The sequence below is a fragment of the Hyla sarda genome, chromosome 3 (assembly GCF_029499605.1).
Source record: "Hyla sarda isolate aHylSar1 chromosome 3, aHylSar1.hap1, whole genome shotgun sequence".
Lineage (NCBI taxonomy): Eukaryota > Metazoa > Chordata > Amphibia > Anura > Hylidae > Hyla > Hyla sarda.
In genome coordinates, this window is record NC_079191.1 from 8,454,306 (window position 1) to 8,468,923 (window position 14,618).

Consider the following 14,618-nt stretch of genomic DNA (forward strand, 5'->3'; position numbering starts at 1 on the left):
AGCTCTCGATCCCCGATGGAGTAGTTCCTCTCCGCTGGAGAGAAGGTCCTAGAGAAAAAACCACAAGTGACAGCATGCCCGGAAGAATTTTTTTGTAGAAGAACAGCTCCAGCTCCTACCGAGGAGGCATCAACCTCCAATAGGAAGGGTTTGGAAGGGTCAGGTCTGGAGAGCACGGGAGCCGAAGAAAAGGCAGACTTGAGTCGTTTAAAGGAGTCTTCTGCTTGAGGAGGCCAGGACTTGGGATCAGCATTTTTTTTGGTTAAAGCCACGATAGGAGCCACAATGGTAGAAAAATGTGGAATAAATTGCCTGTAATAATTGGCGAACCCCAAAAAGCGTTGGATAGCACGGAGTCCGGAGGGGCGTGGCCAATTTAAGACGGCAGAGAGTTTGTCTGGATCCATCTGTAGTCCCTGGCCAGAGACCAAATATCCTAGAAAAGGAAGAGATTGGCATTCAAACAGACATTTCTCAATTTTGGCATAGAGTTGGTTGTCACGAAGTCTCTGAAGAACCATACGGACATGCTGGCGGTGTTCTTCTAGATTGGCAGAAAAAATTAGGATATCGTCCAGATATACCACAACACAGGAGTATAACAGATCACGAAAAATTTCATTGACAAAGTCTTGGAAGACGGCAGGGGCATTGCACAGTCCAAAGGGCATGACCAGATACTCAAAGTGTCCATCTCTGGTGTTAAATGCCGTTTTCCACTCGTCCCCCTCTCTGATGCGGATGAGGTTATAGGCGCCTCTTAAGTCCAATTTAGTGAAGATGTGGGCACCTTGGAGGCGATCAAAGAGTTCAGAGATGAGGGGTAAGGGGTAGCGGTTCTTAACCGTGATTTTATTAAGACCGCGGTAGTCAATGCAAGGACGTAGGGAGCCATCTTTTTTGGACACAAAGAAAAATCCGGCTCCGGCAGGAGAGGAGGATTTACGGATAAAGCCCTTTTTTAGATTCTCCTGGACGTATTCGGACATGGCAAGAGTCTCTGGGGCAGAGAGAGGATAAATTCTGCCCCGGGGTGGAGTAGTACCCGGGAGGAGGTCGATAGGGCAATCATAAGGCCTGTGAGGAGGTAGAGTCTCAGCTTGTTTTTTGCAGAAAACATCCGCGAAGTCCATATAGGCCTTAGGGAGACCGGTTACTGGAGGAACCACAGAGTTACGGCAAGGGTTACTGGGAACCGGTTTTAGACATTTCTTGGAACAAGAGGACCCCCAACTCTTGATCTCCCCAGTGGACCAATCCAGGGTTGGGGAATGAAGTTGAAGCCAGGGAAGTCCAAGGAGAATCTCCGAGGTGCAATTGGGAAGGACCAAAAGTTCAATCCTCTCATGATGAGATCCGATGCTCATAAGAAGGGGCTCCGTGCGGAAACGTATGGTACAGTCCAATCTTTCATTATTTACACAATTGATGTAGAGGGGTCTGGCGAGACTGGTCACTGGGATGTTGAACCTGTTGACGAGAGAGGCCAAAATAAAATTTCCTGCAGATCCAGAGTCCAAGAAGGCCACTGTAGAGAAGGAGAAGGCAGAGGCAGACATCCGCACAGGCACAGTAAGACGTGGAGAAGCAGAGTAGACATCAAGGACTGTCTCACCCTTGTGCGGAGTCAGCGTACGTCTTTCCAGGCGGGGAGGACGGATAGGACAATCCCTCAGGAAGTGTTCGGTACTAGCACAGTACTGGCAGAGGTTCTCCATACGGCGTCGTGTCCTCTCTTGAGGTGTCAGGCGAGACCGGTCGACCTGCATAGCCTCCACGGCGGGAGGCACAGGAACAGATTGCAGGGGACCAGAGGAGAGAGGAGCCGAGGAGACGAAACGCCTCGTGCGAACAGAGTCCATATCTTGGCGGAGTTCCTGACGCCTTTCAGAAAAACGCATGTCAATGCGAGTGGCTAGGTGAATAAGTTCATGTAGATTAGCAGGAATTTCTCGTGCGGCCAGAACATCTTTAATGTTGCTGGATAGGCCTTTTTTGAAGGTCGCGCAGAGGGCCTCATTATTCCAGGACAATTCTGAAGCAAGTGTACGGAATTGTACGGCATACTCGCCAACGGAAGAATTACCCTGGACCAGGTTCAACAGGGCAGTCTCAGCAGAAGAGGCTCGGGAAGGTTCCTCAAAGACACTTCGGATTTCCGAGAAGAAGGAGTGTACAGAGGCAGTGACGGGGTCATTGCGGTCCCAAAGCGGTGTGGCCCATGACAGGGCTTTTCCGGACAGAAGACTGACTACGAAAGCCACCTTAGACCTTTCAGTGGGAAACAGGTCCGACATCATCTCCAGATGCAGGGAACATTGGGAAAGAAAGCCACGGCAAAACTTAGAGTCCCCATCAAATTTATCCGGCAAGGATAAGCGTATCCCAGGAGCGGCCACTCGCTGCGGAGGAGGTGCAGGAGCTGGCGGAGGAGATGACTGCTTGTTACGCCTAGCGCTCCGGGTCCCCGCTCCTCCCCGGAGCGCTCACGGCGTCTCTTTCCCTGCAGCTCCCCGGTCAGTCCCGCTGACCGGGAGCGCTGCTCTCTCATGGCCGTTGGGGATGCGATTCGCACAGCGGGACGCGCCCGCTCGCGAATCGCATCCCAGGTCACTTACCCGTTCCCGTCTCCTGCGGTCATGTGCTGGCGCGCGCGGCTCCGCTCTCTAGGGCGCGCGCGCGCCAGCTCCCTGAGACTTAAAGGGCCAGTGCACCAATGATTGGTGCCTGGCCCAATTAGCTTAATTGGTTCCCACCTGTTCCCTGCTTATATCTAGTCTCCTCCCTTGCACTCCCTTCCCGGATCTTGTTGCCTTAGTGCCAGTGAAAGCGTTCTTTGTGTGTTTATACCCTGTGTACCAGAACTACTGCTATCTCCCCTGACTACGAACCTTGCCGCCTGCCCCCGACCTTCTGCTACGTCCGACTTTGCTTCTGCCTACTCCCTTGTACCTCGCCTATCTTCAGCAGCCAGAGAGGTGCCGTTGCTAGTGGATACGACCTGGTCACTACCGCCGCAGCAAGACCATCCCGCTTTGCGGCGGGCTCTGGTGAAAACCAGTAGTGTCTTAGAACCGGTCCACTAGCACGGTCCTCGCCATCCCTCTCTGGCACAGAGGATCCACCTCCTGCCAGCCGGCATCGTGACACTGCTGAAGCTGTGGTAGCAACTGTTGTAGCATAACGGTCAGTTGAGACAGCTGTTGGCCTTGTTGCGCTATCTGTTGTGACTGCTGGGCGACCACCGTGGTGAGGTCAGCGACAACTGGCAGAGGAACTTCAGCGGGATCCATGGCCGGATCTACTGTCACGATGCCGGCTGGCAGGTAGTGGACCCTCTGTGCCAGAGAGGGATTGGCGTGGACCGTGCTAGTGGACCGGTTCTAAGCCACTACTGGTTTTCACCAGAGCCCGCCGCAAAGCGGGATGGTCTTGCTGCGGCGGTAGTGACCAGGTCGTATCCACTAGCAACGGCTCACCTCTCTGGCTGCTGAAGATAGGCGCGGTACAAGGGAGTAGGCAGAAGCAAGGTCGGACGTAGCAGAAGGTCGGGGCAGGCAGCAAGGATCGTAGTCAGGGGCAACGGCAGAAGGTCTGGAAACACTGGCAAGGAACACACAAGGAACGCTTTCACTGGCACTAAGGCAACAAGATCCGGCAAGGGAGTGCAAGGGAAGTGAGGTAATATAGGGAAGTGCACAGGTGAAAACCCTAATTGGAACCACTGCGCCAATCAGCGGCGCAGTGGCCCTTTAAATCGCAGAGACCCGGCGCGCGCGCGCCCTAGGGAGCGGGGCCGCGCGCGCCGGGACAGAACAGACGGGGAGCGAGTCAGGTAGGGGAGCCGGGGCGCGCATCGCGAGCGGGCGCTACCCGCATCGCGAATCGCATCCCGGCTGGCAGCAGGATCGCAGCGCCCCGGGTCAGAGGACGTGACCGGAGCGCTGCAGCGGAGGGAGTGAAGCGAGCGCTCCGGGGAGGAGCGGGGACCCGGAGCGCTCGGCGTAACACTTCTGTTCATGTTTCCTGTGGTTGGGTGCCAATAAAACCTAGTTTTTACCTGTAAGAGCCTGATAATCTCTTCTTGTCTAAATGATAATTTAGTGTAACACGAATATGCTGATTGTCTTAAACTTATAAGGTAAAAAATTCAAGAGCCATGATAGGATATCAGAGAATCCATGGTTGATGCTGAGTTATAAATGTAAGCTTGTTCCAAGTAATGTAAAGCTGCCATACATAAGACAGGATATATGGTGACCACATGCAGAATGAAGTTCTACTACAAGAAACCACTCGATCTGAGCTGGTGGTTCAGAGAAGTAGAGTTGATGGTATTCACCAAGATGCATAAGATATCTGAAGATATGACATAATGAGTACGGGTAAACTTTAATTACCGCCCACCAGTATGGGCCTATTGAAGTAAAAGTGTTCTTGAATCCTTGAGCGAGCTTATCTGTAGTTTGTAATTCAAGTGTTCAAAGTCCGAGAGCGGCCAGAGAAAGTGGCCATCGTAAAGATCAGAGCCACATAAAGGAAACAGCCCCAGAAGCCAAAGGAACTAAATGGTGAAGGAGGCTGCCAAGGCTGCAGTGCTCCTGTTCCCCCATAGTTATGGTTTATAGTGTACAGGTGGAGTTATGGTTCATAGTGTACAGGTGGATGGGCAATGTGGAATTTTCTGGTTAGGTCTCTTGCAGGAACCAGCTATTCATGCTGAGAGAGACCAATGGAAGAAGAATGAAGTGGTACAGGGCAAAGACGGCATTCGGAGAGTTGGTAAGAAAATGTATGTGCCAGCAGTCTTGTACCCCATGGTAACATATATGACCCCATACACTAAGCAAAGGGTAGCTATGTGTGTAGTAATGTCCGTACATTGGGTGGCCTCAGGATTCAACAAGGCAGAAAGAAGGTTTGTACAGACGTCAACATTTACATCTTACATATGACCTAGGTAAAACAATAACGGTACCTGACCAACACGCTCCATAATCATCTTACCTGTTTCAGAGAATATGAGTAGACTTCATCTAACTGCCTGAGGTAGGTCAATATCAGTATGTCCTTGTCTGATTGTACTGATCCCTAACCATAGATACAGTAAAGAATGCAATTAGGAACCTTTTGTAAAGTTGTGCCTAGTTCTGTATTTGTCACCCATTTCCTTAAACCCTTTGAGGGTGTGTCAGGAAATAAGTGGGAAAGAAATGGTCCGGTATAGATGCATATAAGATATAGTTTCTGCTAACTGTTAAATCTATGTCTGTACATAACCATGGTAGTTCCAAAGGGAAAGATTATAACAATGGATTGTTAGAAAGCAACAATGTATAACGAGAATCAGTAGGTGAACATGTCAAGATAGCGGGGTGAAATAAGTATTCGGTGGATGACAATGTTATAAAGAAAATGAATACTTGGTGTAAGATTATAGAAAGGATAGACCTAGCTAGCGGGATGAGTAAATGGTAACTATCGTAAAGTATGGGATACTTGGGGATATGAAGCTTAGAATCCGATTAGAAGGGAATTGAGCTGGAGAATGCACATTAGTCAAGACACGTCTGCTCATACACACTTCCATTACCGAACCTACAAAGGATTCCAAATCACACTTTAGAAGTAAACGTGCAGCCCCTGCTGGGAGTTTTGATCCCTTTGTGTATATTGATGTTATAGGAGTCCCAAGGGGGGCCCCAGATGACTTTATAGGTATAGGTCAAGTAAAAAGCCGGAGTTGAGTCAATAATATCCCAGATTTCCATGAGTAAAATTAATTATATCTATTATAACCAACAAAGATTAATAGATTTCTTTGTTAATGCTCTTTAAGGTCAGGCCGAACAACTAAGAGCCACATCCGCAATAACATTCCAAAATGGTACGGCATTAGATATGATATATGGTGTAAGAGGAAAAAGGGGGGGGATGTAAAATGTTTGGGCAAAATTGTACATATATCTCAGCCAATATAGGACCAGTAAAATAACCATACTTATAATTCTAATAATCTTGCTTTGTTGTGTGTTGTGTTTTGCCTTGTCTAAAAAAGAAGTGTGAGACGACCGTCAAGAATGTCACGCCAGTGATGACGAATGTGGACTATGAGATTACAGATGAAGCCTATACCCCATTACAGAGCTTCAATGCCATCTATAACACCAGTGACCCATAGGGACAGCATCTGATTCCATATGTGTAAAGTCTGAGGCTAAAGGGGTCCATGGACAAGCCATGGGTCGTCTAAAGTACAGTGAAGAATTCAAGAAAACACATTGGGGCAGATGAGTTAGGATGATGGAAATTAGGGAAAGGGCAAATGGTAATTTTAGGGGGGACTGTGATAGATGTATATGTATGTATATATACATTTTATATACTGTATATGTAAAATGGCCATTTAGGATGCTTCGCTGTTACTTGTCCACCCCTCCCCCATCTGCTCTCTCCTATCTCGCCCCCACCATCGTGTAGAGGAAGCTGTAGGCCACTAGGAAAATGCTCATACCCTATTCTACTCTCTGTTATTTTGCACACTTATGCTAATTAAAGAGGTAATATAACCAAGTGAAGGACTGAATAAAGGCAGAGAAGCATTTGAAACTGACAATGGCTCTGTTTGATTTACTTTGCTATACTTCGGTATATAGATTCTGTATACGGATTTGGCCGGGAGTAAGATAGCTACAAGAGCACTGATATAATCCATGTCACTTCTTATCAGAGTAAGAATTTTCTACAATAGAAATAGACTACACTAATGCAACAACTGATATACTGTAAATTCCAGGACGGTATAAGATAGACTTACCTAATCCAAAAATAGAGATGAGCAAGAATTTTGGAGCATTTCCTGGTTCGGCTCAAGCAAGAGGACTTGGGACACCAATCCTGTTGCAACTCCGAAATAGCGATAATTTTTTAAAGGCTTGGAGAAATCCGAGCCATCTTCTTCACTGTGTCTTCTAATTTTTACATGTGCATTTAAACACTGTCAGGCATCTATAAACAACCAGGGACACTTATACAACTTTAATTTAGCGTTGAAAACATACAAAATCTGCTAGCGCATCAAACAGTTACCATGGGTTACCGCAATAAATGAGCCTTAAAACACTTTGAAGCTACTTGAATACATTCCTTGCAATATTATACAGGGCTTCAGAGCTCTTTGGCACTGTTATACACATGTTTAGGGGCCGATTTGTGAAGAACTAGTTTCACCAAAACTAAATATTTCCCAAAAGTTTGGCAAGCCAGATTATTTGAACTTTTCAAAAGTTCGCTCATCTCTAGAAGACACATCTCTATCAAAGAAGCTTCTCAGATACATCAATAGGTGGACCTTTTGGCTGCCAAGGTGAATGTCAAGTGTCTTTTTTCCTTGTATACAGTAAGGCAGACAATCTCCTGGCATAGATGTCATAACTAGAGATGAGCGAACTTTTGAAATATTCGATTTGGACAATTCGCCGAATTTTCCGAAAAAGTTCATTTTGATCCAAATTTTTTCGTGGCAAATCTATATTAAAAAAGGCTATTTCTAGCCTACATACAGCCTCAATAGGGGTATAGAACACTTTGCTGTGTTCTAAAACGCATATGGAGTGTTCTGGGGTTGTGAAATAATACTGTTATTCAGAATAACATGCAGATTACCGGCATCGCTTTTAGAATCACTGCCGCACAGCAGCACAATGACAGAGCCTAGTGGTGGCATCAGTGTCAGGAGACCATATAGTGTCTGAATGACACAGCTTGGAGATGTTGGCAGCATGAGGAGGCCCTTTAGTGTCTGAATGACACAGCTTGGATGTGGCTGAAGCATGAGGACACCACATAGTGGCTGAATGACACAGCGTGGAGGTGTTGACAGCATGAGGAGACCATATAGTGGCTGAATGGCAAAGTGTGGAGTTGTTGGCAGCATGAGGACATCATATAGTGGGTGAATGACACAGTGTGGAGGTGTTTGCAGCATGAGGAGATCATATAGTAGCTGAATGACACAGCGTGGAGGTGTTGGCAGCATGAGGAGACCATATAGTGGCTGAATGACACAGCGTGGAGGTGTTGGCAGCATGAGGACACCATATAGTGGCTGAATGACACAGCGTGGAGGTGTTTGCAGTATGAGGAGATCATATAGTAGCTGAATGACACAGCGTGGAGGTGTTGGCAGCATGAGGAGAACATATAGTGGCTGAATGGCACAGCGTGGAGGTGTTGGCAGCATGAGGACACCATATAGTGGCTGAATGACACAGTGTGGACATGTTGGCAGCACAAGGAGACCATATAGTGGCTGAATGACACAGCGTGGAGGTGTTGGCAGCATGAGGACACCATATAGTGGCTGAATGACACAGCGTGGAGGTGTTGGCAGCATGAGGACATCATATAGTGGATGAATGGCACAGCCCGGAGTTGCCAGCAGCATGAGTAGGCACTAGGCCTTCACAATCCCTAAGATTAAAAGATGAATTAAGAAATTTAAACCGAAGATTTTGCATAGCGGGTGCTACCTATGATAAAATTTGAATTTCCCAGACCCAGGCCCAGCAGCGGCATCAGTAAACCATATATTGCCTGAATTACCCAGCCAGGAGTTGGCTGATGCATGAGGAGATCATTGAAATGTCTGATTTTTTCCATTTGAAATTTAAATCAAACTTTGAGGGGCCCGGACCCCATCGTGTGGGTACGAAGGACCAAATCCAACAAGCCCCCAGAACAACATCAGTAAACCAAATATTGCCTGAATGACACAGCCTGGAGGTGGCTGATGCACGAGTACACAGCAGGGATTCACAATCCCCCCCCAAAAAACACAAAAATTTTAGAAATTTTTGAAAAAGATTTCAGATAGTGGGTGCTACCTTTGAGAAAATTTGAAATTCCCAGACGCATGCAGAGCAGCGCCATCAGTAAACCATATATTGCCTGAATGACACAGCCTGGAGTTGGCTGATGCATAAGTACACAGCAGGGCTTCACAATCCCCCCCAAAAAACACCACAATTTTAGAAATTTTTGAAAAAGATTTTGGACAGCGGGTGCTACCTATGAGAAAATGTGAAATTCCAAGACCCAGGCCCAGCTGCGCCATCAGTAAATCATATATTGCCTGACTGACACAGCCTGGAGTTGGCTGATGCATGAGTACACACCAAAGCTTCACAATCCCCCCCAAAAAACACAATTTTAGAAATTTTTGAAGAAGGAAAGCGGGTGCTACCTATATATTGCCTGAATGACACAGCCTGGATTTGGCTGATTCATGAGTACACACCAGGGTTTCACAATCCTCCCACGTCACTCTCCGCATCACTACTTGGCTGCCTAGCGGAGCAAGCGGCGCATGTCTCCTCCCCTTCTTGGCTGGGCAGTAGCTGCTGACTGTCCTCTCTTAGATCGTCCTCAGTAAATAGTGGAGCTGAACCCACAGCATAAGATACTTCTCTAGGAGAGGGAACAGCATAGGACAAAGGCAATGGGAGGACAGGGGCTGCTGCCGGGCCATGCCAACTGAGGGTTGTGTCTGAGGAACCCACCGACTGTTGACTGGGGGTGTCAGATGTCACTTGTGATGATGTGGATGAGCGTGTTAACCAATTAACGACGGCAGATGGGTTGCTGGTCGAGACACGACCGCTGGCTGATAACGGGAGCTCAGGCCTCTCGCTGCGACTCTTTCTGCCACTCACCCCAAGTCTGCTGCCAACTCTGCCTAAAGTATTTAGGCCTCTGCCACTCCTCGGTGCACATCCTGGCACTTCTCTGCCTGACATACTTAGTGCGTATATGAGGGTATTACAATACGCTACACTACTCTTTAAACAGTATTTGTCTAGAATAGTAGCAGGTGATTACTTACCGCTGTCCTTTCACAGTATGTAGGCACTTGATAGATTAACAGGTACAAGATGGTACACTACTTGGATGTACGTATGCGGTATGCACTGATGAGGGCAGAAATATGCGCAACAATACGCAGAAAAAAATTAGTATTTTTGTAAAACACCAGCCGGTGAATACTATAGTTTGGACTTTGACAGTATGTAGGCCCTTGACAGATTAACAGGTACTAAATGGTACAATACTTGGATGTACGTATGTGGTATGCACTGATGAGGGCAGTAATATGCGCAACTATACGCAGAAAAAGCTCAGTTTTTTAAAAAAAACACCAGCCGGTGAATACTATTGTTTGGACTTTGACAGTATGTAGCCCCTTGACAGATTAACAGGTACAAAATTATACATTACTTGGATGTACGTATGCGGTATGCACTGATGAGGACAGTAATATACGCAACTATACTCAGAAAAAATAAGTATTTTTTTTAAAACACCAGCAGGTAATTACTTTTGCTAGGAGTCGGGACTTTCTCTGTATCTAGACTTGTTACAGATACAGAATAGTAGACTGTTTTGATGTGTGTATGTGTGATGGACGTATGAGGGCAGACAAATGCACTACAGTCCACTGAAAAATAACTTATTTGTGAACAGCAGCAGGACCCAACAGTGCAGCACCACAAAAAAAAAAAAAAAAAAAAAATATCCAGGGATTAAACCCTAAATTGCCCTCTGTCACACAATTCTGAGCAGCAGAAGTTTTGTGGAGCAAAAAAAAATAATACTGAGTTGCTTTGAAAAATGAGGAGATGAGGAGATAAGATGGTTAATAAAGTTCAGGCAGCTTGGAGATGTGTATGAGGCAGCTGACAGCTATCTGCCCCTCTCTGCTGCAATGCTCAATAACGTGAATAGGAGGTTTAGCAATCAATGATCCTTCTCAGAGTAACAGCACAGCACTCTGCACTCCTGTCTTTCCCTAATGCTGATGTGACTAGCAGTTGCACTGTAACGCTGTGGTATGAGCTAATCACACACACGCAGTCCCGTCCTCTCCATCTGAGTGCATAGATGAAATGAAGAGAGGCAAGATGGCCGCCGATTATATAGGGGCTGTGACATCACAGGGGTCAGTGAACACTGATAGGCTGCATCTCACATGTGATTCAGGTTCAGCCCGCCTACCTTCATTCCCGCCGCTGTTTCCTGCCCTCCCATAATCCCCTGCCCCATGTACTCACATGTGGATCCGCCATGTTAGGTCTCCAATAGCCTGGAACGCTGTAAAATGAAGTTTAATGAAGCGATTCGCGCAATCGAATCGCATGCGATATTCGCATTAGTTGCAAATCGATTATTTCATGAAATTCGTAACAGATTTGGGTTCGTCAGCTTCAATTCACTCATCTCTAGTCATAACAATTCCATGAAATTTCAAAATGGCATACATTTTATCCATGGTAGCAGTGATTCAGAAATACTGGCCCCAATATATACATGTGTAAAGGTCAGTCTCTGACTATCATCAGAGAGGATCTGGTGTCTCAGCACTGCCAGATTTGTCCCAATCTGCAGAGGCTCAGGGTAACCATTAAGAAATTAAAAGGGGTACCCCACTGGCCAGCATTCAGAGCATTTGATCACGCCCACTCGTGACATCATGCCATGCCCCCTCAATGCAAGTCTATGGGAGGGGGCATGACGGCCAATAAAGTAATTTTGTAAGGTCAATTTATTTTAAAAAAATTGCTTCTAGAGTGATGGAAAACTTTGCAACCCCACTTTCTCTAATAGTATATTGAAGTTTTTCAAGGGAGTGAATTTATCTACACTTAAAGGGGTACTTTAACCCCTTAAGGATTCAGGGTTTTTCAGTTTTTGCACTTTTGTTTTTTCCTCCTTACCTTTTAAAAATCATAACCCCATTAAATTTTCCACCTAAAAATCCATATTATGGCTTATTTTTTGCGTCACCAATTCTTCTTTGCAGTAACATCAGTCATTTTACCCAAAAATTCACAACGAAACGGAAAAGAAAATCATTGTGCGACAAAATCGAAGAAAAAATGCAATTTTGTAACTTTTGGGGGCTTCCGTTTCTACGCAGTGCATATTTCGGTAAAAATGACACCTTATCATTATTCTGTAGGTCCATACGGTTAAAATGATCCCCTACTTATATAGGTTTGATTTTGTTGTACTTCTGGAAAAAATCATAACTACATGCAGGAAAATTTATACGTTTAAAAATGTCCTCTTCTGACCCCTATAACTTTTTTATTTTTCCAAGTACAGGGCGGTATGAGGGCTAATATTTTGCGCTGTGATCTGAAGTTTTTATCGGTATGATTTTTGTTTTGATCTGACTTTGTGATCACTTTTTATTCATTTTTTAATGGTATAAAAAGTGACCAAAATACGCTTTTTTGGAATTTGGAATTTTTTTGCGCGTACGCCATTGACTGTGTGGTTTAATTAACAATATATTTTTATAGTTTGGACATTTCCGCACGCGGCGATACCACATATGTTTATTTTTATTTACACTGTTTTATTTTTTTTATGGGAAAAGGGGAGTGATTCAAACTTTTGTTAGTGAAGGGGTTAAATGACCTTTATTAACACTGCACACACTGATCTTCTATGCTGATCACTGGCGTGTATTAACATGCCTGTGATCAGCGTTATCGGCGCTTGACTGCTCCTGCCTGGATTTCAGGCACGGAGCAGTCATTCGTCGATCAGACACCGAGGAGGCAGGTAAGGGCCCTCCCAGTGTCCTGCAAGCTGTTCGGGACGCCGCGATTTCAACGCAGCGTCCCGAACAGCCCGACTGACTAGCCGGGATACTTTCATTTTCGCTTTAGAAGCGGCGGTCAGCTTTGTCCGCCGCTTCTAAAGGGTTAATACCGCACATTGCCGCGATCGGCGATGTGTGGTATTAGCTGCGGGTCACGGCCGTTGATAAGCGCAGCGCGAACCCGCTTCATATTGTGGGAGCCGGTGCAGGACGTAAATATACGTCCTGCGTTGTTAAGGGGTTAAAACTTTATTTTTTTTTAAATCAAATAGTGCCTGAAAGTTAAACAGATTTGTAAATTACTTCTATTAAAAAATATTTATCCTTCCAGTACTTATCAGCTGCTGTTATGATCCAAAGGAAGTTCTTATCTTTTTGAATTTCCTTTTTTTTCTGACCACAGTGCTCTCTCCTGACACCTCTGTTCATTTTAGGAACTTTCCAGGGTATGAGAGTTTTCTTTGGGGATTTGCTCCTACTCTGGACAGTTCCTAAAATGGACAGAGGTGTCAGCAGAGAGCACTGTGGTCAGACAGAAAGGAAATTCTGCTGCCTCAATAACTTTATAGGTACCCTTTAAAACTAAAAGAAAACATGTTCTTGGGTGGTTCAGGAGCCTTGTAATCATACAGTGTCAAAAGCCTCTCCAGTAAAGTCTTTTAAAGGAAGAATCCTCGAGTTCCATATGGACCACCAGACTACGCACTCCCTTCGGTCCACTCAATTCGAATTAAAGGGAAAATGACATTTTAATAATAACTTCTTAAATGTTTTCTTCACTTCCCTGTTGTTTAGACTGTAAATTATTGGATTTAGTAAAGGAGCAATAATAACATAGAAGATTGAGACATATTTGCCTTGGTTTGAGGATTTGTCCTGTGTTGGCCCCAGATATGTGACCATACCGGTACCAAAGTACATGGCTACAACAGTCACATGAGAGGTACAAGTAGAGAAAGCCTTAGCCCTTCCTGCTGACCGAATCTTTAATACCGATATTATAATACAAACATAAGACATTATAATGAAGGCGAAGGGGAGGAGAATAGTCATAAAACTCAACAAAAAGATCACAAGTTCCTTGATGTAATTTTTATCACAAGATAAGTGCAAAACAGCAATGGATTCACACATGAAATGATTGATCTGGTTAGGATAGCATAAAGCTACAGGCATCAGCAATGATGGAAGAAGGATAACCAGGAAGCTGAATAAGTAAATGAGAGCAATAAGTATATGGCACATGCTCCACCTCATCAGAATGGAGTAGCGGAGAGGTAGACATATGGCAAGACATCGGTCATAGGCCATTAAGACTAGAAGCTGACACTCCATGGTCCCAATTAGCAGCAGAACATTGACTTGGGAAAGACAAGCCACTAAGGATACTGTCGGCTGCGTAGTCAATAGGTCCATCAACATTTTGGGTATGGCAGAAGAGGAATTGCATAAGTCTATGAAGGAAAGCTTGCAGATGAAGAAGTACATGGGAGTGTGCAGTCGAGGGTTAATGACTATCATTAGTATTATAAGACAATTTCCAATGACCGTTATTACATAAATGAGGAAAAACAACACAAACAACGTCAAGTTGATGCTGAGATCTTTGGAGAAGCCCAACAAGATAAATTCCGTTGCAAGTGTCTGGTTCTTCATGTTGTCTTGGGAGAATACGGTCAATGTTTATGAGATATGGAGACGCAAAGAGATCAGTGGGTATCCATCGACGAAGGAATGGAAGGAAGAAGCACCGATCGATGAAGGAATAGAGGGAAGATGTATCAAAGATGTATCGAAGGGTTCTTTGAGGGAAGCAAGATGACATAAATATAACAATAATACAATAATGTAATAATTAAAAGAAGGCAATAGTACATTCCATTTTAAACATTAGGAGATTACTCCACCCTAAAAGAAATGTATTTATTATATTTTGAGGTTTGGCACCTGT

The 14,618-nt window shown here is 45.2% G+C and overlaps 1 protein-coding gene across 1 annotated transcript; it reads right to left on the reverse strand.

Moving 5' to 3' along the window:
- Nucleotides 1-13,387: 13,387 nt before the first annotated feature.
- On the reverse strand, nt 13,388-14,323 carry LOC130360485 (olfactory receptor 1019-like). Its single transcript, XM_056562977.1, has one exon. It carries the CDS (start codon nt 14,321-14,323, stop codon nt 13,388-13,390), a length of 936 nt encoding a protein of 311 aa, XP_056418952.1.
- Nucleotides 14,324-14,618: the final 295 nt, after the last annotated feature.